The 24,856-nt window shown below is 44.6% G+C and overlaps 13 protein-coding genes across 13 annotated transcripts; 8 read left to right on the top strand and 5 right to left on the bottom strand.

Annotated features, from left to right (window-relative positions):
• Positions 1-858: 858 nt before the first annotated feature.
• On the top strand, positions 859-1,220 carry J056_002846 (uncharacterized protein; the record flags this gene model as incomplete). Its single annotated transcript, XM_009272111.1, has 2 exons — positions 859-1,087; positions 1,132-1,220. 2 exons carry the CDS (start codon positions 859-861, stop codon positions 1,218-1,220), a joined length of 318 nt encoding a protein of 105 aa, XP_009270386.1.
• A 2,236-nt stretch (positions 1,221-3,456) lies between these two features.
• On the bottom strand, positions 3,457-5,007 carry J056_002845 (Transcription initiation factor TFIID subunit 6; the record flags this gene model as incomplete). Its single annotated transcript, XM_009272110.1, has 4 exons — positions 3,457-3,707; positions 3,760-4,741; positions 4,787-4,882; positions 4,936-5,007. The coding sequence occupies 4 exons, from the start codon at positions 5,005-5,007 to the stop codon at positions 3,457-3,459; spliced, it is 1,401 nt and encodes a 466-aa protein (XP_009270385.1).
• Positions 5,008-5,076: 69 nt separating this feature from the next.
• Positions 5,077-7,479, top strand: J056_002844 (uncharacterized protein; the record flags this gene model as incomplete). The annotated part of the gene is made up of 7 exons (XM_009272109.1): positions 5,077-5,215; positions 5,263-5,432; positions 5,479-5,487; positions 5,545-6,159; positions 6,205-6,601; positions 6,657-6,956; positions 7,001-7,479. 7 exons carry the CDS (start codon positions 5,077-5,079, stop codon positions 7,477-7,479), a joined length of 2,109 nt encoding a protein of 702 aa, XP_009270384.1.
• A 39-nt stretch (positions 7,480-7,518) lies between these two features.
• J056_002843 (Tubulin-specific chaperone E) lies at positions 7,519-9,465 on the top strand (the record flags this gene model as incomplete). The annotated part of the gene is made up of 10 exons (XM_009272108.1): positions 7,519-7,727; positions 7,780-8,021; positions 8,067-8,166; positions 8,213-8,306; positions 8,350-8,519; positions 8,564-8,763; positions 8,813-8,886; positions 8,937-9,036; positions 9,092-9,157; positions 9,203-9,465. 10 exons carry the CDS (start codon positions 7,519-7,521, stop codon positions 9,463-9,465), a joined length of 1,518 nt encoding a protein of 505 aa, XP_009270383.1.
• A 36-nt stretch (positions 9,466-9,501) lies between these two features.
• Positions 9,502-10,470, top strand: J056_002842 (uncharacterized protein; the record flags this gene model as incomplete). Its single annotated transcript, XM_009272107.1, has 4 exons — positions 9,502-9,540; positions 9,593-9,749; positions 9,800-10,260; positions 10,309-10,470. The coding sequence occupies 4 exons, from the start codon at positions 9,502-9,504 to the stop codon at positions 10,468-10,470; spliced, it is 819 nt and encodes a 272-aa protein (XP_009270382.1).
• A 369-nt stretch (positions 10,471-10,839) lies between these two features.
• On the top strand, positions 10,840-12,586 carry J056_002841 (Major centromere autoantigen B; the record flags this gene model as incomplete). The annotated part of the gene is made up of 4 exons (XM_009272106.1): positions 10,840-10,968; positions 11,019-11,063; positions 11,117-11,676; positions 11,740-12,586. 4 exons carry the CDS (start codon positions 10,840-10,842, stop codon positions 12,584-12,586), a joined length of 1,581 nt encoding a protein of 526 aa, XP_009270381.1.
• Positions 12,587-13,020: 434 nt separating this feature from the next.
• On the bottom strand, positions 13,021-14,532 carry J056_002840 (Putative magnesium-dependent phosphatase P8B7.31; the record flags this gene model as incomplete). Its single annotated transcript, XM_009272105.1, has 6 exons — positions 13,021-13,472; positions 13,518-13,710; positions 13,775-14,001; positions 14,046-14,153; positions 14,200-14,272; positions 14,320-14,532. 6 exons carry the CDS (start codon positions 14,530-14,532, stop codon positions 13,021-13,023), a joined length of 1,266 nt encoding a protein of 421 aa, XP_009270380.1.
• Positions 14,533-14,582: 50 nt separating this feature from the next.
• On the top strand, positions 14,583-16,021 carry J056_002839 (DNA excision repair protein ERCC-1; the record flags this gene model as incomplete). Its single annotated transcript, XM_009272104.1, has 7 exons — positions 14,583-14,738; positions 14,789-14,892; positions 14,940-15,039; positions 15,087-15,122; positions 15,177-15,217; positions 15,274-15,445; positions 15,491-16,021. The coding sequence occupies 7 exons, from the start codon at positions 14,583-14,585 to the stop codon at positions 16,019-16,021; spliced, it is 1,140 nt and encodes a 379-aa protein (XP_009270379.1).
• Positions 16,022-16,049: 28 nt separating this feature from the next.
• On the bottom strand, positions 16,050-17,173 carry J056_002838 (UPF0160 protein; the record flags this gene model as incomplete). Its single annotated transcript, XM_009272103.1, has 3 exons — positions 16,050-16,945; positions 16,991-17,078; positions 17,126-17,173. 3 exons carry the CDS (start codon positions 17,171-17,173, stop codon positions 16,050-16,052), a joined length of 1,032 nt encoding a protein of 343 aa, XP_009270378.1.
• A 143-nt stretch (positions 17,174-17,316) lies between these two features.
• On the bottom strand, positions 17,317-18,717 carry J056_002837 (Transmembrane protein 41A-A; the record flags this gene model as incomplete). Its single annotated transcript, XM_009272102.1, has 2 exons — positions 17,317-17,671; positions 17,720-18,717. 2 exons carry the CDS (start codon positions 18,715-18,717, stop codon positions 17,317-17,319), a joined length of 1,353 nt encoding a protein of 450 aa, XP_009270377.1.
• Positions 18,718-19,413: 696 nt separating this feature from the next.
• On the top strand, positions 19,414-20,655 carry J056_002836 (Transmembrane protein 19; the record flags this gene model as incomplete). The annotated part of the gene is made up of 4 exons (XM_009272101.1): positions 19,414-19,725; positions 19,777-20,049; positions 20,095-20,179; positions 20,225-20,655. The coding sequence occupies 4 exons, from the start codon at positions 19,414-19,416 to the stop codon at positions 20,653-20,655; spliced, it is 1,101 nt and encodes a 366-aa protein (XP_009270376.1).
• A 133-nt stretch (positions 20,656-20,788) lies between these two features.
• J056_002835 (NADH oxidase) lies at positions 20,789-22,220 on the bottom strand (the record flags this gene model as incomplete). The annotated part of the gene is made up of 2 exons (XM_009272100.1): positions 20,789-21,813; positions 21,860-22,220. The coding sequence occupies 2 exons, from the start codon at positions 22,218-22,220 to the stop codon at positions 20,789-20,791; spliced, it is 1,386 nt and encodes a 461-aa protein (XP_009270375.1).
• Positions 22,221-22,855: 635 nt separating this feature from the next.
• Positions 22,856-24,748, top strand: J056_002834 (uncharacterized protein; the record flags this gene model as incomplete). Its single annotated transcript, XM_009272099.1, has 7 exons — positions 22,856-22,919; positions 22,971-23,170; positions 23,217-23,444; positions 23,489-23,608; positions 23,656-24,003; positions 24,053-24,256; positions 24,305-24,748. 7 exons carry the CDS (start codon positions 22,856-22,858, stop codon positions 24,746-24,748), a joined length of 1,608 nt encoding a protein of 535 aa, XP_009270374.1.
• Between the last annotated feature and the right edge of the window lie 108 nt (positions 24,749-24,856).

The raw sequence follows: 24,856 nt of genomic DNA, 5'->3' as shown, positions 1-24,856 counted from the left end.
GTCGCCGGTTCGAATCCGGCTGGGACCTTGTTTTTAATCTTTTGACGTTCCCAAAATGTTGTAATTATATTTTAAATTCGTTTAGACTGTGTATTGTCAATTTTATTAGTTCACACTTCACACTTGAGCATCGATAGTCCGTTTAGAAATTCGCTAGAAATGCTTATCTTTTCGACTTTAAGTGAACGGCGCTTCTTAGTATGCTTTAATGACTTCTAAAGAGTCTGCTTAAGTATCGAATAGGGACTCATTAATCTCTCATAGATCTTGATCATATGATCTGGACATATGATCAGTTTCAACCAACCCCATTCCACAGCATGTTTTCTGTAGTGTGGTCAAGCGTTCAAGTACCAATGTTTTAAGAGTATTCCAAACCACAAGACAAAATCAAAAACGATATCGACAGGTTCGCGAGGTCAAAAACACAAAAATGTAGCTGTCGCACAGCTAAACACGGACCGAACAAACTACGACAACTCGCACAACAGTTTGTGAAACACGCTTTTAACTGGTGCTGCTCGCGGTCGGAAGAAGTGAGAAGCTGCATTCTTGAGATTGTGTGTTGCACACAGCGCCACGACTGACTTTTCACAGGACTTCTTGAACACGGCTAGCAAAAAATCTGTATAACTTGATATCATTTTGCTTGCAATTAAAATGTCCATAGATTTTTACCCTCACGCACATTTACATTCTTCGTGTCCACTGAATCATTCAGACGGTATGAACGCGTTAATGGCTCACTAAAATTAAAACTAAAAGTGAGACTAATCAATAAACTAAAAATTGGCAACATATAAAAGTAGAAGGTCTCCTTGGGATAATATTACACTCAACAACTCTTCCAATCTCACTATGATCGCTCAAACTGTCTTCGCTGCTGCCCTCGTCGCCTCTGTCTCAGCTGGCTGGACCTCCAAGACCGGCTCATGCAATACCGGAAAACTCTCGTGCTGCGATACCAACAAGAAGGCCCAAAAGTCCACCGGTGAAGAAGACGGCCTCCTCCACACCGGCAACATCCTCGACCAAGTCGCCATCCAATGCACTCAAATCCCTCTCCTCATTGGAGTTGCAATTGAAGGTTAGTAAACGCGCTTGCTTTATATCACAGCTAACACGCCACAGACGAGTGCAAGAACACCCCAACCTGTTGTGAGGACGTCAAGGACGATGGTCTCGTCGGTATCAACTGCACTCCAATCCCTCTCATTTAAAAGGTTCCTGCCATTTGTAGAATTAAGCATTGAATATTACTTAATAAGCTCTAGTTACTTTCATGTCTCACTATCTCATCTATGCAAATACGCGAGCAAAACCGCAATTACTCCATATCTATCGAAGCATGGATGACCCAAAGTAAATAAAAGTTACAACAAACTCTATCTCATTAACGTTCTTGATCCCTTACCCATTCATTGATTTGATGCAATACGAGACTAGTGACAGTACAAGTCTCATTCATATCAACGCTTGAGAGTGTGTCCGATCGGGGAAAAATAAGCCGTTGGAGCAAATTTATGAGTCGCACGTCGTTATAATAGACAACGGGTCTGCTTCATTGCAGTGATCACTAGCAAAGGCTTATTAGCATAAGCGGCTACTTTAACAAAGGCGCGTAGGCAATAGTATGGCGCAAAAATTTAAGTTTGTTTTAATTAAACTAGGGTATAGCTATCAAGCCTCAAGCATTGCATTCTTCCGCGCTCGTCTAATTCTTCATTCTTATCCGTTCAATCGCAGGGGTTCTTGATAATACGATTGAGGAGATCTGACAATTTCGCCTATTATTCCATTTTGCCTAAATTGATTAATAGAGATTTGTTAACGAATCTTATCGACCTTAGTGGTTTGGGTAAAGTGTGTGGGCTTGTCGTTATCGCGAGGTAATTGTCGATATGCATCTGTATATACAGTTGTATAAGTTCAAAGCATATCTGCATGATAGTCTCCGAGTAGTTATAGTATTTACTATAATAACCTGCCTATCTGTGTCACGTATTTTTTGTCGTCGCGTCGAGAGGAGGCACTTCAATCAATTAACCATCACAATCAGAGATTCAATCATTAGCTGATTTAATGAAAACTTGGTCCTGAGAGGAAACAGAACGATAGTAGATCCGTATAAATTTGTCGCGTACCAGCTTTGAGTCAGGCTAGAAACGTCATTGGATGATAAAGGCGATTCATTCGACTTGAGGGACATAAACAAGCTCAATAAAAGTTTTAAAGCACCTCGTTTATTGAATTTCTCAATCGATAATACCTTCCTTACTAATTGTTTAAACGCTGTGGATCGAAGGCTTTGCTCAGAGTTATGCGCCTAGGGTCTTTAAAGCGCGCAAGAAGCCTTCAGTGGTTTGCAGATGTATGTGGGGGTAGGGTGTATGACCTTTGCGGGGTATTTGAGGTAGATTTTATTGCAAAATTAGGACAATCTAACGGATATTGCTGGGATTGATATTTGCTTCCTGAGCCACTCAAGCTCATCGACGATGGGTCTAAGGGTTACTTGACAGGACAAGCTGCACCCATCGATAGAGCCAATCACGGAGGAAGAGATTGCACTGCTACAATCGAAGACAATCATCCACACAATCACAGACGCGCTAGTGAAGCTTGAAAGCACAGATGCCAATATCGTTTTTAATTGCGTCCTCGCTTCTGCCAGCTCGGAGGAAATCCTAAGCTTGATCGATGTAATGTGATATCATATCATATAGTAGTGTATTTTATCTTCATTCCCCAATTCAACAAGTGTGAATAAGTTGATGAGTTGTCTATGTGCAAAAGTTATTATCAGTACACGGTCTTACTAGATGATTTGTTTAGATTAAAAACTTAGTGAGTGAGGTGCTGTTTTCTCTTTGCGATTTTCATATGAGTACTGACATCTTCATGCCGTTCAGGTAGTTCTTGGGTTCGCCTGATCAACATAATCTCAGCGGAAAGACGGTTTGATTTGGTAGCTTGTGAAGCTTTTCTGTATACTATAGCGAATGGAAATCTGCTGATACTGATACTAAGCATATTAATGACCTTGGAACATGCCATCATTATAAATGTTTTGTCTTGATATTTATTACATCATTAGAGATACGCAGCACTACAATTACACCCACATTAAAATTACTGTGATAATTGCGCCATGGATTTTGAACAGACATTATCGGATGCTGGGGTGTTTAATTACCCGAGTTATCATGCGGGTTTCATTAGCCGGAATTTCATCATCCGGAGTTACAACGGGCTCAGAAAGATATCTCCATTTATCCGAAACCCAGAACTTTACAGGCTTCAAGTTGTGGCGCTTCGAGGTAAATTGATTGAATGCTTTTTTTATGATATATCCTGTGCCGAATATAGTGATAATACTATAAATATAAAATATTGGCATTGTATTGGCGAGTACTTTTAATATAAATTAAGGCAATAAAATACAAAAAATCTAAATCACTCAACGAATTTCTCATCCTCCAAAGTTGACACTATCGATGACGCTAGTTCCGGCTTTTTGAGGAATACATGAGAGGTAATGATAGAGCCGCAGACTTGAGCGCAGAGGTTTTCAATGTGCTTAGAGTCAACTTTTGCAGCCTTGGATTCTGGCAATACTTGAATGAGCACCTCAACAACGGTATCGACGACCTGCAACCTTGCATCTTGGTCGAGCGACTCAGTGAGCTCACTAATACCTTTAATACCTGTAATAAAGGTTAGCATATAATGTAATAAACCGTCTAAAATGATACTCACCGCTGTCATGAATGAGTGCTCTGATTGCCGTGTGCTTTCCTACCGCCATAAGACCTAACAAGCTACCCATTCTAGTTCCTACATCACGAGAAGCAATCTCACCAACGGAGTGTTGGTCACCCTTGAGTGCACTGAGGAGCGTCTTGGCAACTCTTCCTGACAAAGTAGGGTAACTGCTACCGTACTCATGGAGAAGCCTAGAGATGAGTGATGCTGACTTTTGACGTAGCCAAAGGGCGTGCTGATTAGGAGGGGCAGGATAGGAAGAGGTGAGAAGGGTAGTTAGGAGCAATGGGAGGATCTGGTGTAGGTAAGGTTCGATGAAGAGAGTTTGATTTTCTATGAGAGAATGTACGACACCAAGCATGGCGTCTACGATATCAACATTGGACAAGTTAGTTGAGACCTTCTCCGCGGCGAACCTAACGAGGTATGGAACGAGACCGCCGAGACCAGGGTCACCGCGCAAACTGGCGAGGGCAGCTTGTCTAGCCTCGGAAGCATTTGAAGCGGGGGAGAGAAGGGCGGAGGTGAGCCTAATGTAGTATAGCTGCAGTTCGTGAGAAAGGAGGTGCTTGACTGGGGGGTGAATGGTGGTGGATGAGGAGGGATTAGGGTTTGAGGAATTATTATTCAGAGCAGGTTGAGCGGGAGCGAGTTGATGAATAGGAGCAGCGTCAACAGGAGCGGGGTTCTGGGGGATGAGTGGTTGAACACCCTCGATGGCCAGCCAATGAGCAGTGTAGGAAGGACCTTTGGAGAGTCTCGGGAGGGGCTCCCTCAAAGCCTTCTCAAAGTCGATTTCCTTGTCTTCCAAAGCGAAAACGGGGCCAGCCGAGGTAGGGACTCTCCTATAAGTAGGCACTGAGGAAGCAGGGTGCGGGGAGTAGAGGGGCTCGATGTTGAGGACCTTGAGCGCGTTCTCAATGTCACAAGGGAGGAGCGTGGAGCGCTTTGAGTGCTTCATGAACTTGTTTGCCTCCTAGGAGAGGGTGAGTGAATGGGGTTGTGCACAAGGGAAACACACCTCAATGACAAGAGTGATGCGGTATTCTACATCGCCAGCCAAGCCCGTTGCGACACTGTCAGTTAAACCAGTGATACCGACGCTCTCGGCTACGTCCTGAGTGGTGTACGTGAGTGATGGGTGGGTTGAATGGCTCAATGAACACGCACACGAATAACCTCAGTGGGATAAATACCAGCTTGAATTTCAGGCCTCGGTTTAGGTTCAAACTGCTGTTCCATGATGTTATTTATTAATTGTTTGTATTTCCCACACGACGGTTGCTCGCTAACGCTGAACAAGACAAGGAGATGGACACAAATTTAAAGATAAACTTGGCTTGTTTACGATGTAGAGCAAAGAAGAGCAAGTGTATCACTAGCGATGGCAACGTTGACGGCCGCTGTGATGCTTGTAACAAAGCAAATGTACACTGTGATTGGCCATCTGGTACGTTGCATCTACCCGCAACTAAATCCATCTCTGAAATTGCCCAGGTAGACGTCGCAAGCGTACACGTAAAGAGATGGAAGCCGCACGGCAGAGAGATACAGATCAGTCGACAGACCAATCAACGTCATCTTCAATCAATCTCATGCAAGCTGTGACTAATCAAATCACTTACATTGATGACACTGGCGGCGGTGATGAGCTCAAGCTGTATTATGTGAGTCGCTCAATCGTGACACAATTTCTTTTGACATATAATACAGTATAGAATGGTGTGTATTGTTTATTGTGCATTCAATAGATATACTCACTCGCCTGACTCCCTTTAGTCTGGCTCTACCGCTCTTCACCCAGGCCTCAACAGAATCTGCATAAAACTCAAACATAAGCCCATGACGCAGCAAATTTCTCCCCGATCTATCCTCCTCGACGGCCTCCCTAACATCCCAAACACTTCAAACAACGCCTTCTTCGATCCCATTTCCAAGATGCCCACTCCATCCACCTACGGTCCTTTACTCGACATATTCTTCCGTGATCTCGTTCAATTTTTTCCTTTCCTCGAGAGAGGTTCCGTTGAATCCAGACTCCGCAATGGCACCATGTCCGCTTTTCTCGTCAACGCCATTTGTGGTACCGCAGTCCGCTTTGTTCCGCCCCCTGATATGAACCCCGTCCAAGCGAGCTTGCCCTATATCCAACAAGCGAATACCCTGCTAATAGAACTACTTAGACTACCTACAACTGACACCGTCGCCGGCCTTTTACTTCTCAGCTACTGCGAATTCGGTCAAAACTCCGAGAGTGGTTTATGGCAGTTCTCCGGTATGGCTATCCGAATGGCCTTTGATTTGGGTCTCCATAATAGCACTGTCGACGCCCTGTTCGAATCTCCAGATGAAGCTCGCCGTGCAAGGCTCCTCTTTTGGACTCTCTTTGTCATGGTGCGTTCCTCCGATTACGTCATTCCCCGCTAACTTCGGACTTAGGATAGAGTGCTGTCCTTTGGTACCGGTAGACCTTCGTCTATGTCTGAGAATGTCGAGATCACCCTACCGGAATCATCCCACCAGCCACCTCTACCTGCGTTCGTTCCTTTTGCTCCTCCAAATCAAATACCATGGTGCTTTCCTGTCGCTGTCAAAATGATTATTCTAGTTGGAAGAATAAGTGATACACTTAATTGCAGGGACGTCCTCAGGAGGCGCAGATCGAATGACACTCAAGACGTCGAAGCACAGAACAATGATCGCAGACACTTCCTTGAAGCTCAGTTGAGAGACTTTTACACCAATCTGCCCTCGGATATTAAGTGGTCTGTCGAGAACTTGAAATTACACGCTGCGAATGGCCAAGGTGGTTTATACTTGTTCATCCACTTGTGGTGTGAGTGGGGTTATCTTTTTTTTTTTTTTACAACTACTAACAAAAAAATTCCAAGACAACGCTGTACTGGCATTTGTTGATCAACATCAAACGCCAGGCTCAAACGTCACAGAAGCGTCACTCAAAAGCTCACTAAATTCAGCACAGATGATATCAGAGTGTCTTGTCTTTGCTGACCTATTCACTAACCAAAGTTATCTTGCATCGCCATTTATTTCACAACCGTTATTTATTGCTGCATGTGCATTTGTACATGATGCCCGTGTAAATCACAATGTGTCTTTGGGACCGCTCAAGAAGTCTACAGATTCAAACGATCCTCTTTCCGTACCAGCTGAGGTGAATGCTGATAAAGGTTAGTAATTTTTCAAAGCGAAAACTATCAATAACACACTCCAGGCACAGGATTGCTAGGAACAATTTCTGCTCAAAACTTCTTTATAGTGTACAAAGCACTCAAAAGAATGACCATTCCTTGGCAGGGTATAGGTTATATTGTTAATCTCTTAGAACAACGAGCATCAGTCAGTGGTTTAGACCAAGTTGACTTCTCTCTAACATCAGACGCGATTCAATCATTCATATCCCTACCTGATAGTGGAATAGTGCAAAAATTGTCAAGAACTCCACCTCAGAAACCTTCACCACCAACTACTGCAACTCAAACTCCAACTATAGGCCCGGAAGTTGCACCTGCGATGGAATACGCCCCCGCTGAATCAAACACGAGCAGTAACCAAGGCATGGATAATCTACCATCACTCAATCCACCAAATATTTCCATGGAAGAGTTGTTATCGAATCATTTCATACAGGAGATAACAGCGTCGCCAACATCATTTGATTTTGGTAGCTTCTTTGGAAATGAGAAGATTTGATTGTAAAATAAACTGGATTTCATTAGATTTGCTACTTTTATGGATAACAACCACGTTGATATTAGAGGTATCCCTCAAAGGATTCAATTGCTCACGAGTAAAGGTGAATTGAGTAATTTACGTGGAACTGTTAAATATTTTGGCCCTGTTGATTCTACCGATGGCTTGTGGTGCGGCATTGAGTGGGATGATAGTAGCCGGGGGAAGCACAGCGGCGACAAGGATGGCAAGCAGTACTTTAAAACCAAGTGGGAGAATTTCTAGTTGAAATACACGCCCAGCTTACATGAAATTATTCAGAATTCCCTTTTCTGCGACGTTTGTTCGACCATCCAAGAAGATACATACAGGGCAATCATTCCTTAATGCTTTCAAGCAAAAGTACGCATATAGCGACGATAAGCTTGAATTTGCTCCGAATATTGATCGCATTAGCAAGAAACTCAGCCAAACGTCTCAGCTCAAGGTTGCAGGTTTGGAGCACATGGCTGTCTTTGGGATTGGGGATAGTGATAAGGATCAAGTAAGGCGAGAGGCGCAAAGTGAGCGATATTGTTCTTATCGGAGTTTGTCTCACATGTGTACAGGTTTAAGACAGCTCTCGCTGGCGCATTCTTTAATATCGTCCATGGAGGACGTCGATAAGCTCGTGGAATACCTGCCTAGCATACAGGAGCTTGATATTAGGTGAGTAGATGGCAATGGCTTACTCACCTCAATAACACCACATCAGCTCGAACAGAGTCGCTATATGGAACAGACCATACCCACACTTGCACAAACTTAAAATTTTGAAGCTTAACAACACTCTCACAGATTATAGCGAGGTGCGCTCTGCTTGAATTGACTGTCCTGGCTAACATTACAAAGGTGGTTGCTTTGAGTGATTCGCTTGGCTCATTAGAGGAGCTCGAGCTGGGATATAATGGAATAGAATTATTGAAAGATGCACCTATTATCGCCACCCTTCATACACTCATAATGTCACACAATAACATTTCAGAATGGAACGAGGTTGAGAAACTGTTACGGATGTCGAGGTTTGTTCAGCAACTCCTTTCCACCCTAAGCTAATCCAGTTCAGCTTGCAAACTCTAAATATCGACAGCAACAAGATTGCAAGGATACCTTACAAACCCCGCTCAGTTTCACCGAACAATTCAATCAAGACGCTCAAACTGTCGCGCAACGAGATCAAAGATTGGATATCTGTTGACGCATTGGCATTGCAGGTACCACAATTAGAGTCACTGTCGCTGACTGACTGCCCTATCATGAGCACGCGTAGGCTGTTGTATCATCAGATGGCCCTCAAATCTCACCCACACTTCAGAGACAGATGTCGGCAAGGCAAGACAGAAGGTCATAGCAAGGTTTGAAAAGTTGCATCTGCTCAACCTAAGCGAGGTGGGTAACCTTCTTCGCATGACTGCCCAGCTCAATGACCTGCCTAACAGGTATCGATCGAAGAGAGAAAAGATGCAGAATACTTCTATATCAAGAATATACCGACTGAAGAGGATCCCAAACAGGCGCGCTACAAAGAGCTTTGTGAGAGTGGGTGGTATTTGTTATCTCTGCTTTGAAACTAACAACAATCGAATCGCTGAAGAGTACGACTATCAACCTAGTAGTCAGCCAAGCAAAACACTTACTCATTTGCAAATGAAGAAGCTCAGTGGGTTATTTCTACGCCTTGAAAACACCCATTAATCCCTCTTAGACATAGAATTGCGCATGGATAGCAAGACATACCCACTTACAACCATCTCGTCCATCCCAGTAAAGAAGCTGCGGGTGATAGTTGAAAGAATCTTTGGTATTTCTCACACCAAATTTAAACTAACAGCTACCATGATACCACAACCGAACATGATGGGACAAGTCGAAGACGAACGCACCGATGTGGATTTGGACGATGACTACAAAGATCTTCGGTGGTTTAGCGTTGAAAGCGGGGATCAAATTGTAGTAACTCTAAAGTGAAGGTATTTTATAATAACTTATTCGTGTTCAGCGACCATGTCGAATACACCACCTCCGTTCTACCACGCGTTGTTTGTGAGTTGGAGATAAATGAGTGAATTGTGAAGCATAAACTCACTTGAATTAGGCAGGTGCGCTCTCGGGTGTAACAGTAGATGTGTTCTTCTACCCAGTCGACACACTCAAGACGAGGTTGCAATCTACGCAAGGATTCATAAAAGCGGGCGGATTTAGAAATATTTACAAAGGCGTTGGAAGTGTAGCATTCGGTGGTGCGCCAGGTGGTATGTTGGGCTCAATAGACGTGCGCACCAAGACTCAGATCACATCACAGCGGCTGCCTTCTTCACAACTTATGAGACGCTTAAGAAAGCGATTCCAACAATTTCTAGCTTCTCGAACCTCCCAGATGCAGCTGTACACATGCTTGCTGGATCTGGTGGTGAAACAGCAGCTTGCTTGATACGAGTACCAACGGAGGTAGTCAAGTCTAGGCAACAGACGATGGCATATGGCAGTGTGAGCAGTCTGAAGGCAGCTCAGCTACTCATTTCTCAGGAAGGGCTGAAAGGTTTCTATAGAGGGTTTGGTATTACAGTCTTCAGAGAGATACCTTTCACAAGCGTACAATTTCCACTCTACGAATATCTCAAATCTCGTGTTGCTAGGTATAAAGGCAGAGACCACGCTAGACCCCATGAAGGTGCGCTGTGCGGGACAGTAGCCGGAGCGGTGGCAGCAGGCTCGACGACACCGCTAGACGTGATAAAAACGCGGACAATGCTTTCAAAGGAGGTGTGTAGATAAGTTACTGTTTATTAAACCACACTAACACAAACACAGCGCATCTCATTTGCAACCGTCATAAGCAGCGTATACAACCAAGGAGGTTATAGAGCTTTCTTTGCAGGTTTAGTTCCACGCGTTGCATGGATTTCAGCAGGTGGTGCTGTATTCTTGGGAGTGTACGAGGTCGGATTAGATGTAGTCAGGAATCAGATGTAGAGTAGTGTACAATTAGTGGTGCTTCTTGTCTGCGTGTGGTGCCTCGAGCACTTTGTCTGCCAAAACGTATGCGGTGAATGCAACGACTGCCGTGCCGAAACCGGGTAAGAGTTTCTTATGGAACTTGCCAATACCGAAGATGGGGTTGCTTCGCCATGCCTCTCTTCTAGCCCAGGGATCGTTATACTTTGGCCTGTGTAGATAATTGATGTCAGCGGCTGCTCAATTTGATTTGTTTGCGCTCACATTTTTTCAAATTCGTTGTTGATTTTAAAGAAACATCTCTTCCTCCAACGCCAACTCAACTTGGATAAAGTTTGAGTGTCCAGCGCTTAAAATTCTAGTAATTAGCTGGATACTGAAACCCATATGGAACACCCTCAAGACCTCGCTCAATCCAATTCGCAGCAGTCTGCAAAGGAATGGGCCTTTCAACAAGACAACCACCTCAGAATGGCTGCTGCTCTTAATCATGGATCTTACGGTGACAGCTCTGGTGTTAGTTTGATTTTTTACGCAATTTTTGTCCCGGTGCTGACCACCAACAGATTATGACCAGGCATAGAGCTGCTATGGCTGCAAGGAACATGCAGGTGTGTTTAACAATCCATAATAATCCCCATAAACTCCGTTAACCCCTTTAAAGTCCCCTGGCACCATACCGAATGGTCTTACTGGCGCGGCATTACCACACAACATGAACTCACCGCTTAACTCCATGTATTCTCTCCAGACTCCACTTCCTATTGGCAGGCTACCTCTGACTCCTACTACGGCTTCTAGTTCTTGCGTCACTCGCTCTACTTCCCCTACAAACAGTGTCGCTTCAACGTCCCAAACTTCCTTCTCGTTTCAGCAGCAACAAGCTCAGTCAGCTGCAGCAACGCCTTCTCCAAAGCATTCTCCTTCTCCACATTGGATGTCAAATCAGATTCCAGGCATTCAATCTCTCATGGCTCCCTCTCCCAGTGGCTCTTCAAACACTTCTGCTGGTAGCTCAATTGGTCCACGTCGCAAAACTAAACTAATCAACGAAACCCGACGTGCTATTTGTGTGTTTGCTGAAGAGAACCCTAGTGCACGTCAAGAAGATATCGCTTCTCGTTACCAGATTGAGCGTAGCACAGTTTCAAAGATACTCAAACAAAAAGATAAGTGGAAGTCTATTATTCCAGGTGGTGCGTCTGCACGCGTCGCTAAGCATAGGTGGGTTCAATTCCCATTTGCATATTATTACGCATAATACTAACCTCAATATAATCACATCAGACCTTCAAAGTTTCCTGACATTGAATCACGCTTATCCGCATGGGCACAAGACTGTGCTTTAACCAACTACTACTTGACAGACCACGCTATACGCGAAAAGGCTAAAACTGTCGCTCGCTCGCTCGGATACCCTGAGGAAAAGTTTAAAGCGTCGTCAGGATGGGTAGAAAAGTTTAAAGAGCGCAATAATATTAGAAAAGGTAAAGTAAATGGTGCTACAGCTTCTGGAAGTGGTACTCCTAGTGCTGTTAGCACTGTTAGTGCTGCTAGTAGCTTTGTTCAAGGACCTGAATCAGAAATGGGTAGTGCGACTCCATCAGAACATGAGGAGACTACCGATTATTTGGAAGAGGTCAACCAAGTAGAATCTCCAGCAGCACAGTCTTATACATACACCCACCACCCTCAACAACATCAAGTTCAATCTTTGTCACATTCACTCCCCGCTCAAACTAGACATGATGGTTCATATATTAGCGCACCAAACTACGCTCTTTCAGATCACCATGCTAATAATCACCTCTTGGCACTCGCTTCAGCTGCTGTTGCTGTCGATGATCTTAATCATGAAAAGTACTCAGTCGAGCAAGAGAGGATGGATAATGAGTTAGCATGGATAATGGAGTTGAAGAGAAAATTGAGTCATCAACCAACAATGGTCGACTTGATTAAATCTGACGCTATTCAAATAACACGCTTTTACGAACAAGGTAGTCTTAGTGAAGGTGGTTTTAAGCAGGCTATTGAAATGCTTTGTGCATTTACTGGCTTAGATTTCACTTATGGCGTATACGATATCAGATCATACCTGATTGATCGCATGAATACAGTTCTGAGTAGATTATAGATTAGCTTGAGGTGGTAATCAAGTTAAGACAAGGTGGATCAACAAATTCAACTCATAAAATCAATTCAAATAGAACAGTTATCAATCGACAAGTCAATAAAACTGTATAAAATGATATTTGCATTTAAATTAATCATGATAAATTATAATTGTCAATTTCTATGAGCGTAGCGTAGGGCGTATGCGAAACAAAACGCGTAAATGAGGGTGTTCAAAAGAGCTGTAAGGTAATACAATGACGAGGTGAGTGGCGTTATGTTGTGGTGGATTTCGTATACTAGATCAGCTTGATGACTTTGACCTGCTGTGATTTGGTGATAATTATGTATTATCTAAGATATGCAATTTAGAATGCAAATATAAGCACTCAAACACTCACACACTCACCAAACAAACCTAAATGAATCTAAATGTATCATTAAATAGCGAATCCATCAGCTAATCCCACGACGCTGTCTCCAGGCTTTGACTCCTTTCTGCAAAGTGTTTTCATCCGTGCCACTAACGCCAACCAGCTGAAATGTTACACCAAGCGACTCAACCTCCTTGTTCCTAGACTCATCATCAAAAAATAGCATGTCCTCATACGCAAAGCCAGATTTCTTTGCAAGCTTCTGGAAATGCTTCACCTTGGAGCCGGGGTATACCTCAGTGTAATCGAACAGAGACTTTGCGCTGATATTATCACCACCACTCCTATTCTTTAGTTTGAGATGCTTAAGTGCATCGTAAGCATAATCCGGTGCTGCTGTTCTACTCGCTGCTGCAATTTCAATTCCTTCACTCTTCAAGCGCTGTAGCATTTCTGGGACATCTCTGTAGAATCCAAAGGGCGATCCTCGTCTTGGAATTACCTCGTTGTAATTTGATGATGGTTTTATCGGTCCTGAAGCATTGTTAGGTGTTATCCGAAGGTTGTAGACTAACCCACCAGAAATGTGAGTATCTATCCATAGATCCCATAAAGTGTAATCTAAATCAAATACTATCAACTTGGGTAAGTTCGCTGGTGCTTCCATCATAGGCGTTGGGGTACAAGGAATAAGTGAACCTTGGTTATCTGTAATTTGTATATCGAACAATCCTCTTAAAGCGTTTGCAGCTTTTAATTTTATGTGATTCCTCTTCAAACAGACCAGTTGAGATTGATAAGCGAATTAGACTTTGATAAGCGAGTTAGACACCCACAGTGAGCTCAGATATGTACAACGAACGTTCTGAGCAGAAGTCAATATCAAGGAGATGACTCCTCATTAATCCTGGCAGCAAACCATCTTCCACTGGAGGAGTGTACCATGTGTCGTCATTGTTGAACTTGTAGAAGATATTTGCAATGGTCGTCTCAGTAACGTATCCATTTTTGTTGTGCATTAGAACGTCAAACGTGCTATCTCGAACTGTCGAGTATGAAACACCTGCGATTTTCTGTGAGATGAAAATGTATTTACGTAGTACGAACCATTCCTTAGCTTTGATTGCAAATAAATGCGCCTATTGTTACTCTTGTATGGCAGCACCTTGGAATATGACCTCGTGGGTTCTTTGTCTATCACGACATTCACAGGATCTAAGCAGCTTATTAGGTTATAAAAGCGACCACAGCGGTTACATACAATCAGGCATACTTTTGAGCTCTGTTGCTGTTGCTGAAACTTCCAGTGTGCTTGGATCGAGAGTTACAGAGACCTATGGGGAAACTTTAGCTGGCTAATCAATCAAAACGCAAAACCAACTCTATGAGATTGATTAAGACCATTTGCAAGACCAATTGAATGGGCCAATTCATTAGTTACGTCGCTTTCTCTCAAATCCGAGGCAGAGAATGGGCTCAACGCATCAACACCTTCACGCAAGCGATGCATATGGCTTTCCCATAAGTACACGCCATCCGCCACACGCTCACTTTCACTTGGAGTGTATTTAAGCGTTGTCAGCAATTTGAACATGACTATTTGATATTAAGTGGGGCTTGATAACGCACTCACATCACGCCAAAATGAGCTTGAGCGGAAGCGGAGCTCAGCAGGAGCAGAGCGCAGCGCAGAGTAGCCAATCTCGACAAGCACAGACACAGCCACAGAAAAGTACAAATCAATCGCCTAAACGTGCAATACCCAATAGTAGGAATGCAGTGCTGGTGAATTCGTGCCAGGTGAGATTGCAGTGGAGGGAAGGAGAAGCCCAGCCTGATGACTATTGCAGCGTGGTAATCCCATTCTTAAAGAAGTTAGAAATGTCAACTGGGAGTATGCAGATATAGTACCAGATTACGTCGCTGGATCTAGTACAGGTATTATGTTCTTGAGGTGGGCTTATTTCGACTGGTAAAAGGCGTATTGACTTCCCATACAAGTCTACGATATCATCGCTTGCATCCAGAATACATACACATGCGGATAGAGCGTCTGGGCGCGATGTATCAGCTTCGTATACTACTCCTCATGTGCGATGTCGTGAGTGTCTATGATTTCGTATAAGGATGTACTCAAAATCAATCCAGGCAGACTCTGAAGGCTCAATAAAAGAAGTAACAAAGGTTAGTTGCGATGGAGTGCTTTATGGAATTCACTTAAATCAGTGTTCTTAACAGACATGCCTAATTAACAACATGACTGTGGTTATAGCTTGGTCGTAAGTCCTGTTTCGTGCAGTGTCTGCTGAACATACACAACTAACACTCACATAAGTCCACAACAAGCAGGTCATTATCTCAGTCTCTACCTCCAGCTCGACAATAAACCTCCAGACAGTCTAAAGGAGAAGACGCCGACAGATTACCAGAGTATCGTCAATAACGCCCTCACGACGATTAAAGGTGTTAACAAGACAGACGTCTATCAGCTATTAACGAGATTTGGTGTAAGTGTTGCATCAAACTCACTACCATACTCACATTCCCAACAGAGCTTCAAAAATATTGTAAAAGCTTCTCCCGATGAGCTGACGAAATGTCCTGGTTTCGGCGACGTCAAAGTGCGTCGTATGCAAGAAGCATTCAACTATTCATTGAAAGTTGGAGTAAAAGGGCAACAACTGTCTGGTAAGAATGCTGATACAGGTGTTGAGAATAAGAACAAGAACCAGTCGCAAAGTATTCAGCAGACCGGTGCGGATGCGGGCTCGGGTGTTTCAGAAAATCAAGCATTACAGCAACGAGATGGGGAGGAGATTGATTTACTCGACTCTGATGAAGATGCGTTGGACCAAGTTGCTGCTAATTTTGATCATTCAAAGCAAGATAATGTGAGTGATGAGCAGAAGAAGCAACAGAAACAACAGCAAGAGAAGAAGGAGCAAGCAGTGTCGCAGCATCATATTCATCAGCTTCATCAACCAAATGAACCCTCAGAACCATCCCAACCAGAAGAAGAAATAGATCTTCTAGATTCTGACGAAGATGCATTGAATGAAGTAGCAGCTAATTTCAACTATTAGATAACTTATTTATGTACATATGATGGCCCTAAAATTGGACTGCCTTTCTCGCCATCTCGAGCGCACCTTCGAATGTGTCATTACCACCAATGAATCCACTTGCATGACAAAAGATAGTACCAGGAACTCCGCTAACCTCCGCCAATTTTTCATCTCTCAGACCTCTCCAAGGTTCTGGGAGCGGTTTGCGAAGAGCAAATGTAGTGCTGTTTGGTGGAATTCCACGTACCCTCCAACCTTTGCTGCCATCAGGTAAGAGAGCGTAGAGTGGCTCTTCACCTTGCTTTATTTGGAATTGATCGAGATGTTCGAGTTCAAAATAGTGGTCTATCCATGGACAAAATGTCTCGAAAAGGATTATCTTGCCAGAATCATCAACTTGGTTACGCTTGCTCAAAGCATCCACGACAATATCACGTGCAGGTAACCACACCTTTGCGTACTGGTCAACGCTTTCAAGGAACTCTTTTCCTGTCAATTTGGAAGCCTCTTCGAATCTAACCATCTGAGACTGCTCGGTAAATTCTTCATTCCAATTGCTGTTGAGCTTGCCAACGCGACTGCTTAGATCAGTCCTGTTGCGGTATGCAGCCTCAGGAAGGTTTTCTACAGTAGGATAGAGACTGACGCCATTATCAATAGCATCCAAAGCTTCTATGAATTCTCTGTAAACCTTCAGCCAGATCTGCAGTGTACGCTCCTCGTCCTCATTCCAACCCAGATGACCACTGATAATCTTCTTACCGTAGTGCTTATAGATCAAACCAGCCGAGCTGAGCTTTGTGTTGTGGTTATGACCAAACACCTCATTGAAACCTCTGTAATGATGATCGTAGCGTTTCTTATCATGGTCGTAAACGTCACCGACATCAACAACGATATCCATTTGGTTTAAAATGTTGATATCTCTCGTTCTCGTAACAGCTGCGTTTGTGGTCAATTGGTATAAAAGCTTGCGACAGAACCTACGAGATGCTTTGTACTCTGGTAACAATCTCAATAAGAACACAGCCAATGCCTCGTCTGCGTGAAAAACGCCGTTGTGTGTACCAATCGTCTACGCAGCGACGTCAGCTATGATCCATAAAAACAGCCTAAGCGTACCTTGCTAGACTGTCCATCTAGCTTTACCTTTTTGGATGCCTCAGCCATTGTGAAATATCTGAGTAGATGATTGATCAACTTCAACATGCAAAATCACTTAAATTGAAGGCTGGGGAGCATTTATAAAACAAATTAAATAATCATTACAATTGTTCAAACATATGACAGAGTGAAAAGCTATTGATCCGTTTCTAAGATATTGTACAGTCAGTGTTCTTTGTGCTAGCATCTGTATTTATCAATGAAGCTGGCAAGAGGTGGCTATATACCTTGTTGAGACGCTTCTTAATCGACCAGTGTATCGATGATGTTGGCTTTGGCGTCGTTGCAGTTGTTGTTCCTGTCGCTGTTGTGGCCATAGGCGCAAATATATGCTTCAAAAGCACAGGAAGTAATCCTAACACTGATAAAAATGCAAACTTGATGATCATTTCTTTGCTAAACATTCTGTGACTGAGACTTTCACCTTCGTCGACGTACGCTAGACTGACTAAGACATCACCAACTGCACACGCTACGCCGTTCATAGGGATACTACCAAGGAACCTAGTCATATTATTAGTTTAATTCCCGCTTGACAATATATCCACTCACAAGCTAACGACAAATGGCACATAGGATACGCCTACCACGCCACCTGCCAAATTGAGAACAGCGTATGGGATCACCGGAATTAATCTTGCAATCAGTAACCTCTCAAAAAGTCTGAATGGGTCTTTGTTGATTGAGCGAAGGTTATTGATAGCGTTTGGGAAATGGTAGTGGATGTGTGGTGCGACTGGGAGCGCTGTGAACGAACTCAAGAAGCCGCCAAAGGCGGTGAGCAAACAAGCGTAGGCGGTAGCAATCCAAGTTGGTAGGAGTGCCCCAAGAATAACATTGACGATTGCAGATCCAGGGATTGACCATGTTTGTTTCCAAACATACATCAAGCCAATTACGCCGAGGACGTGGAGCGAGTTGAGTGACGATAGCGTCATGTACGCTCTCAAATCAAAAGCCAACTTTCTTACGTCGGTGAGCTTCTGAGGCACGTGTAGCTGCTTAACTGAGCTCAGTGCCATAAACATAAAAGCAGTGCTAAGGACGAAGATAGCAGCCAACTTGGCCAGAGCAGGCAAACTATCCTTTAATTTTGGTCTGATTGGATAAGGGTCTGGTATCTGTGGAGAAGATGGTGAGTTCAATGGCGAGTGGATTGGAGACAGAGGTATATTCTCAATGTTGATTGAAGGTCTAACCTTGGAAGTTTTCACGCTGATAATCGGTGCTTCTAGCGGTGGTGATAGTTCGAGTGAATGGCTTCTATTTCTGGCACTAAATTTTGTTTGGTTGAGCTTACTCTGAGTGGAGTTGGCCCTTGGTCGACCACTCTGACTGCCCTCCGCGGAGGACTCATTGTCTGCGGCAGCTAAGAGTGGCTGCTGCTGCAAGCTAAACTGCACATCAGCATCTGGAGTACTGCTTGTAGGAATTTGGGTGATGGAACGGCCTCTCGAGCGCGTTGAAGATAGCTTGGGCCTCTGAGGGGCGTAATTTGAGTGTATAGTCGTTGTTTGCTCGTTTTGTATATCTGGTAGGTTTATATACATCTATGATGCATTTAAATATTTTTCCCTTGGTTGTATTTGAATAAGCCGTGATACCGTATATTTCCCGCTGGTCGGGCTGAGCTTGGGTGATATTTGAAGATTCTTGGTCTGCAAATCAGGTGGGTTTTGGTATGAATATGCACACAACCTACCGCCTACATGCAGCTTCTGTAAAATTCTCCTGAGCCACACTCGTGTCAGATTCGGTGGGCGGAAAAGTTGCTAGATTATGTAACCGAGCGAGGTACTGTACTGCCCGTGTTCGGACCCCAATATTCTTATAGCTCCCGCAGCATCTATTTACGCTTGAAGCCTCTTCTGTGGCGCGTGTGATGCCTTTCGTTTTATTCCGGCGTTTTTCGGGTGCTGTGTGGTGTGTCTGGGTGGTGTGGCGTGTGAGGGAAATTGTGCGAGAAATGCTGTGATATGAGTAATTAATAGCGTATGTGTGCTGTTATACTTAAATTCACACCACGCTTCTTACTCCAAGCGTCCTAAGCGTCTTAAGCGTCGAGCCCTGAGTTGAGATATACAGAATTCCCAGCGAGCGCGATACGGTTATTATACAGTAGCCAATCATCTTCAAGATTCAAAAGCCCCGCTTATGACGCTTCCTTGTCCTCGACAGTCATCAAATGATAGCGTCATTGACAGTAACCGCATTGTTATTGTGCAGCGTGGAGGGTGTGTACGCAGATGCCCGTCAATCAATTCTTACAGGCTTCAGCGCACTTCCACGCCTCCCACCTCGCTCCCGTCATTGCCTTCTTCTCTGCGAGCCAGAATGAAAGCACACGTCTCTCGCATCCGCAAATACAGCCGCGGAGGGATCTGATAGCAATATTAGTAGCCTCATATCTCGCCTACTCTGGTTTGAAGAAGCGCTCTCTCTCTCTCTCTGGTGCAATTTCAGCATTCATCGTAGGATACGCGTCTTTGTCGAGCACCATTTGCTCATTCGGAGTAATGCTCATCGTGTTCTACCTCTCCGGATCCAAAGCTACAAAGGTGCGTCTGTGCATTTTCCTTGAAAGCAGCACCCAACTCAACTCAAACAAGGTTAAACACTACGTCAAGGCTCAGCTCGAGGATGGCCATGACAGTGAAAAGCCAGGTGGAGTGAGAAACTGGCTCCAGGTGCTGGCAAACTCCTACACTGGCGCTATCTGCGCTATCATCTACAGAGTGCAACACGTCATCATCACCCCTGCTGATATCACAGATACTTCTGAATGTATACTGCACAGCTCAGTCTACATATCTTCTCAAACGCTGCTGTTGATGGCTCTTGGACATTACGCGTGCTGTAGTGCTGATACGCTCGCTTCTGAGGTGCGTATCGTGGTTTGCATTGTCAGTCGTCTAACACACTCTCAGCTCGGCATACTTTCAGGCAACTTCCCACGACTAGTCACCAATCCGAGCAAGACAGTACCTCCAGGCACGAACGGCGGTGTTAGCTGTGAGTGTGCATTGCTACAATGTGATAATAACTCATTCGATTCAGCATTCGGAGTTGTAGTTTCAGGTGCTGGTGGACTGCTAATTGGTCTCACAGCTGTTATATCTCTGGCCATCGAAGACTCATCGTGCTTTGGTCAAAATTTCTCTTTCGGTCAGGCACTCATATCCTTCACTTCTGCCAAACTGCTCCTGCTTTCTGTCTTTTCTGGCCTCTTTGGAAGCCTGCTTGATTCTCTGATAGGTGCTACCCTCCAACGCACCCTGCTGCATAAAGAGAGAGGCAAAATTTTGACTGATGGCTCTGATCCTGCATTCGCGAGGATGTACGATGAGGCGCGGAGAAGCAAGTCAAAGGAAACGGCTGAAGTTAAGCTGATCTCTGGCTTCAATCTCTTCTCTAATACCCAAGTCAACTTTTTCAGTAGTCTGTTTACTGCTTTGTTGACAGCAGTGATTGGAAACCTTCTGCTATAATTGATTACTGGAAGTCCATCTTAGCGGTTTCTGTGTATACATGATTAGAGTTTCAATATTTTCTATACCTAAAGAAGGCGGAGTGGCATAAATGAGTTGTCATTATTACAATGTGAATTTCTATGAGTGGATTTTAAGCTGATGCGATAAGCTCTTGTTGGGATACACCATAGTGTTTACCATGCTTGTCCAAGGCAAGTTTCATGAAACCTGCAACACCAGCCTTGTCAGGTCTGATAGGGTTGCCTTTCTCGTCAACGCCAAAGTCCTTAGCGTAGTCGGCGAAAATGGCCTCAAAAGCTTTAGCGCTTTCTTCATTTGATGCGTCCCATGGCTTGTCGTTGTAACCAACCGCAGTGAGCTGAGTGCCTGCAAGGGGAAGTGAGAAGAGAGGGTTGACGAGCGTCTTCTTTGCACTTGAAACCTTGCCTGAAAGGATATCCTTGCAGAGGTGTGGCTCTCCACAGAGTGGTCTAGCCAAACCAACCATCTGAGTAGCGCCAGATTCAACAGCTTGAGACATAGCCTTTGCAGTGCGGAAACCACCAGTGACACCTACCACTGCATTCTTGATAACCTTGCGAACGTTCTCGGAGTACTCGATGAAGTAAGCCTCGCGAGGGTTTGGTGCTGAGTTAGAGAAAGCCGAACGTTCATATGAACCACCCGACAACTCGATGAGATCGATGCCCTTCTCATCTAGCCATTGACAGACCTTCTGTGACTCTTCAGGTGTCAGACCACTGTCTGAGTTGAAGTCTTGCGAGTTGAGCTTGATAGAAAGGATGAATGAAGGATCCTTGACTTGCTCTCTGATCGCGTCGATAATCTCGAATATGATACGTGCGCGGTTCTCCAAAGATCCACCATAGTCGTCTGTACGACGGTTCGTGTGCTTGCCGAGGAAAGCAGACAACAAGTAGCCGTGAGCACCGTGGAGCTGAACGCCGTGGTATCCTACATCCTTGCAGAGCTTGGCGGTGTAAGCGAATTGCTTGACGATGTTCTTGATATCCTCAATAGTAGCTGCTCTAGGTTGGCCAAAAGTTACACCTGGCATGTTGACACCTTCGACACGAACAGCTGAAGGCGCAATAGGATGAGGGTTTACCTGCTCATAACATTGTCTGCCTGAGTGGGTGATTTGGCAGATAGTCACTGTAGAGCATGTTAGAAGGATTTCCATAGTTTAACAACATCGCACCTGATCCACCGGCACTGGAAGCAGCGACAAGTTCTCTGAACTTTCGAAGACGCGCTGGCTCGTCATAGCCAATACCAAGGACAGGGTTTGCTGGTGCCTCAAGGTGATCACCGGCTACTGGTGTGTTGCCTGCGATGATCAACCCGATTTCGCCCTGACCCCACTCCTTGTAGAGGTCGATGAGGGCTTGGGTTGGAATACCCCTGAGTTTAGGATCTGGATTCTGGTTGTACGTAGACAGTCTTTCTGTCATTGGAGACTTTATGAAACGGTTTGGAATCACCACGCCATTAGGCAGAGTGATCTTCTGGGCAAGTGATTTGCTAACGTCGACGTGTTCGTTGCTAATTCTGTCGGACATATTCTGTAGTCTGAATTGGTTGGTTAGTTGAGTTGAATGAAGAGACAGCTGCTAAGCCAAAGATGTAACATTCGTCTTCGTCTACACAGCAGCTTTGAAGATGTAGACTCACTCAGTTGATGTGTGTTGGAGAGAGAAAAGGTTGCTGAGGAGAATATTTCGGTAAAAGCCTCGGGTTTGTAAGCAAGCAGATCAGTAAGCAGGCAGGCAAGATTTCGGCTCGAACTTTCGAGAGAGATACTGCGGGGACATGAGGGAATCGCCTGTATCCGTATCTGCCGCTAATCGCCGTGAATGAAATAACTCAAGTAATTTTGGTGGCGATTCGGCGCCGGTTCCAAGTACATGGCCAGATGAGAGATCCTTTGGTGGTTGTGTTGTGCGCGGCAGCAATACTTTTGTCTTAATGAGATTTCCAAGTTTCTAGCCCGCTTTCACCTCGTACTGCTTCTGTGAGATGTCAAGGTACGGCGTATTTGTCGAGCGATGTGAAATGAATGAATACAGATGTTTATTAGATATACGCCACTCTTTGTACCATCTACGCCGTAAAATTTCCGCCTTTGTGCTCGTATCCGCCCATCCCGCGCTATCTCTTCCACATTCACCATCGCAGCAACCAAAACAACCGAGAGATGAGCGACGACAGCGATAACTACATGGACGCAGCATCATTCGAAGGCTCTGATATCGTCGAAGGTGAGATTTCACCGCTTTGACCCACGTTCCATCCCCACTCAAACATCCCAGACTATCAATCCAGCAACCCCTCAGAGGCTTTCTCAGACGACGACGTTGAGATCGAGGACAACGAAGCTTTCATCGTTAACGAGCCAGTAAAGCCGAAGAAATCCAAATTCGATGTTGATTACAAGGTATACGACATCAATGACATTATCTCAAATCAGCAGTCAGAAACTGAGCAAGTCTGTAGCATCTTTGGCTTACAGGTAAGCTCCTTTATGGCTTATTATTTACAGCTAATCGCCTTAACAGCGACAGGATGCCACTATCCTCTTGCGACACTTTGGTTGGAATAGGGAGAAACTCATTGAACGCTACAGCGAGGACCCAGAACGCATTCTCAAGCAAGTTGGTCTTGCTCCGGGTACTTCGGCCTCTGCCCAGTCCGACTCTCGTGCCAATAGCCCAGTGCGTTTGAAGAGAGTCAAGGGTTTCACTTGCGAAATCTGCTTTACTGGTTCCGAAGATACCTCGACTCAGGTGCGTTGTCTGTTCACTTGTTGTGTCTTCTAATTCGCTACCAGACACTCGCTCTCGCATGCGGTCACAGATTCTGCTCTGACTGCTGGAAGATGCATTGTGAAGAGAAGATTAGCGGTCAGGGTGAAAGCCGCAAAATAGAATGTATGCAGGGTGACTGTCAGGTGCGCACTCATATTGTTCCTTAACCGACACGGCTCACAATATCCAGACTGTCATGAGCGAGCAGGTAATCAGCCAAGTTGTCCCAGAATATATCTTCCAAAGATATCAGACCCTCGCAAATAAAACATACGTTGAGGATAACAGGAGGGGTTTGCGTTTCTGTCCGGGACCTGATTGCGGAAATGTCATCGAGTGTCAAGTCAGAGGCTCTGATCTTGAATCGCTTATTCCGATAGTAGTATGCAAATGCGGCCAGGCGAGCTGCTTTGGCTGTAGCTTCAGCGGTGATCATAGACCAGCTTTATGTGGCGTCACCAAGTTGTGGGTGAAAAAGTGTGAAGATGACAGTGAAACTGCCAATTGGATCAGCGCCAACACAAAGGAGTGCCCAAGGGTGGGTTGTTGTTGATATCCCATTCGTTTACTAATAGAGTACCCCATAGTGTCACTCCACGATTGAAAAGAACGGTGGCTGTAATCATATGACTTGTCGCAAGTGTCGTCATGAATGGTGCTGGATATGCATGGGTGACTGGAGCGCGCATGGCACCAGCTACTATAACTGCAACCGATTTGAGGATAAGTCTGGCAAAGATGCACGTGACGGTCAGCAGAAGAGCAGAGTGTCTTTGGAGAGATATCTTCATGTGAGTTTATTTTTATTGACGTCATAAATAACTAATCAATTTAAACAGTACTACAATCGTTTTTCCAACCACGAGCAATCAGCCCGTTTAGACCAAGAGCTTTACGCAAAGACCGAGCGCAAGATGGATGAAATGCAAAGATCAACATCATTGACCTGGATTGAAGTACAATTTGTTAAAAAGGCAGTTGAGACAGTGACCAAGTGTCGCATGACTCTCAAGTGGACATACGCAATGGCTTACTACTTGGACCGTAACTCGATGACGGAACTGTTCGAGGACAATCAAGCAGATCTCGAGAAGGCTGTAGAGAACCTCTCAGAACTACTAGAAAAGCCACTGGACGTCGAGACAATACCTGAATTACGCTCGCAGATGCAAAATGCTACTAATTACGTCAAGTCAAGACAAAACATTTTGCTGGAAGACACTCTACAGGGTCACATGGAAGACAGGTGGTCATATCACATCACAATTCCCTCGCTCGCATAATAAGCATATGAACTCGGCAACGACAATGGCATTCACGCATTTCTTAGAACCAATCATGATCAGCATTCTTAAAAATCTTGTTATAATGAAAGTAGCATAAATCCAGCA

This window comes from Wallemia ichthyophaga (assembly GCF_000400465.1).
Source record: "Wallemia ichthyophaga EXF-994 unplaced genomic scaffold scaffold28, whole genome shotgun sequence".
Lineage (NCBI taxonomy): Eukaryota > Fungi > Basidiomycota > Wallemiomycetes > Wallemiales > Wallemiaceae > Wallemia > Wallemia ichthyophaga.
The sequence above is the reverse complement of the archived record's forward strand: the minus strand, read 5'-3'. Positions and strand labels throughout refer to the sequence as shown.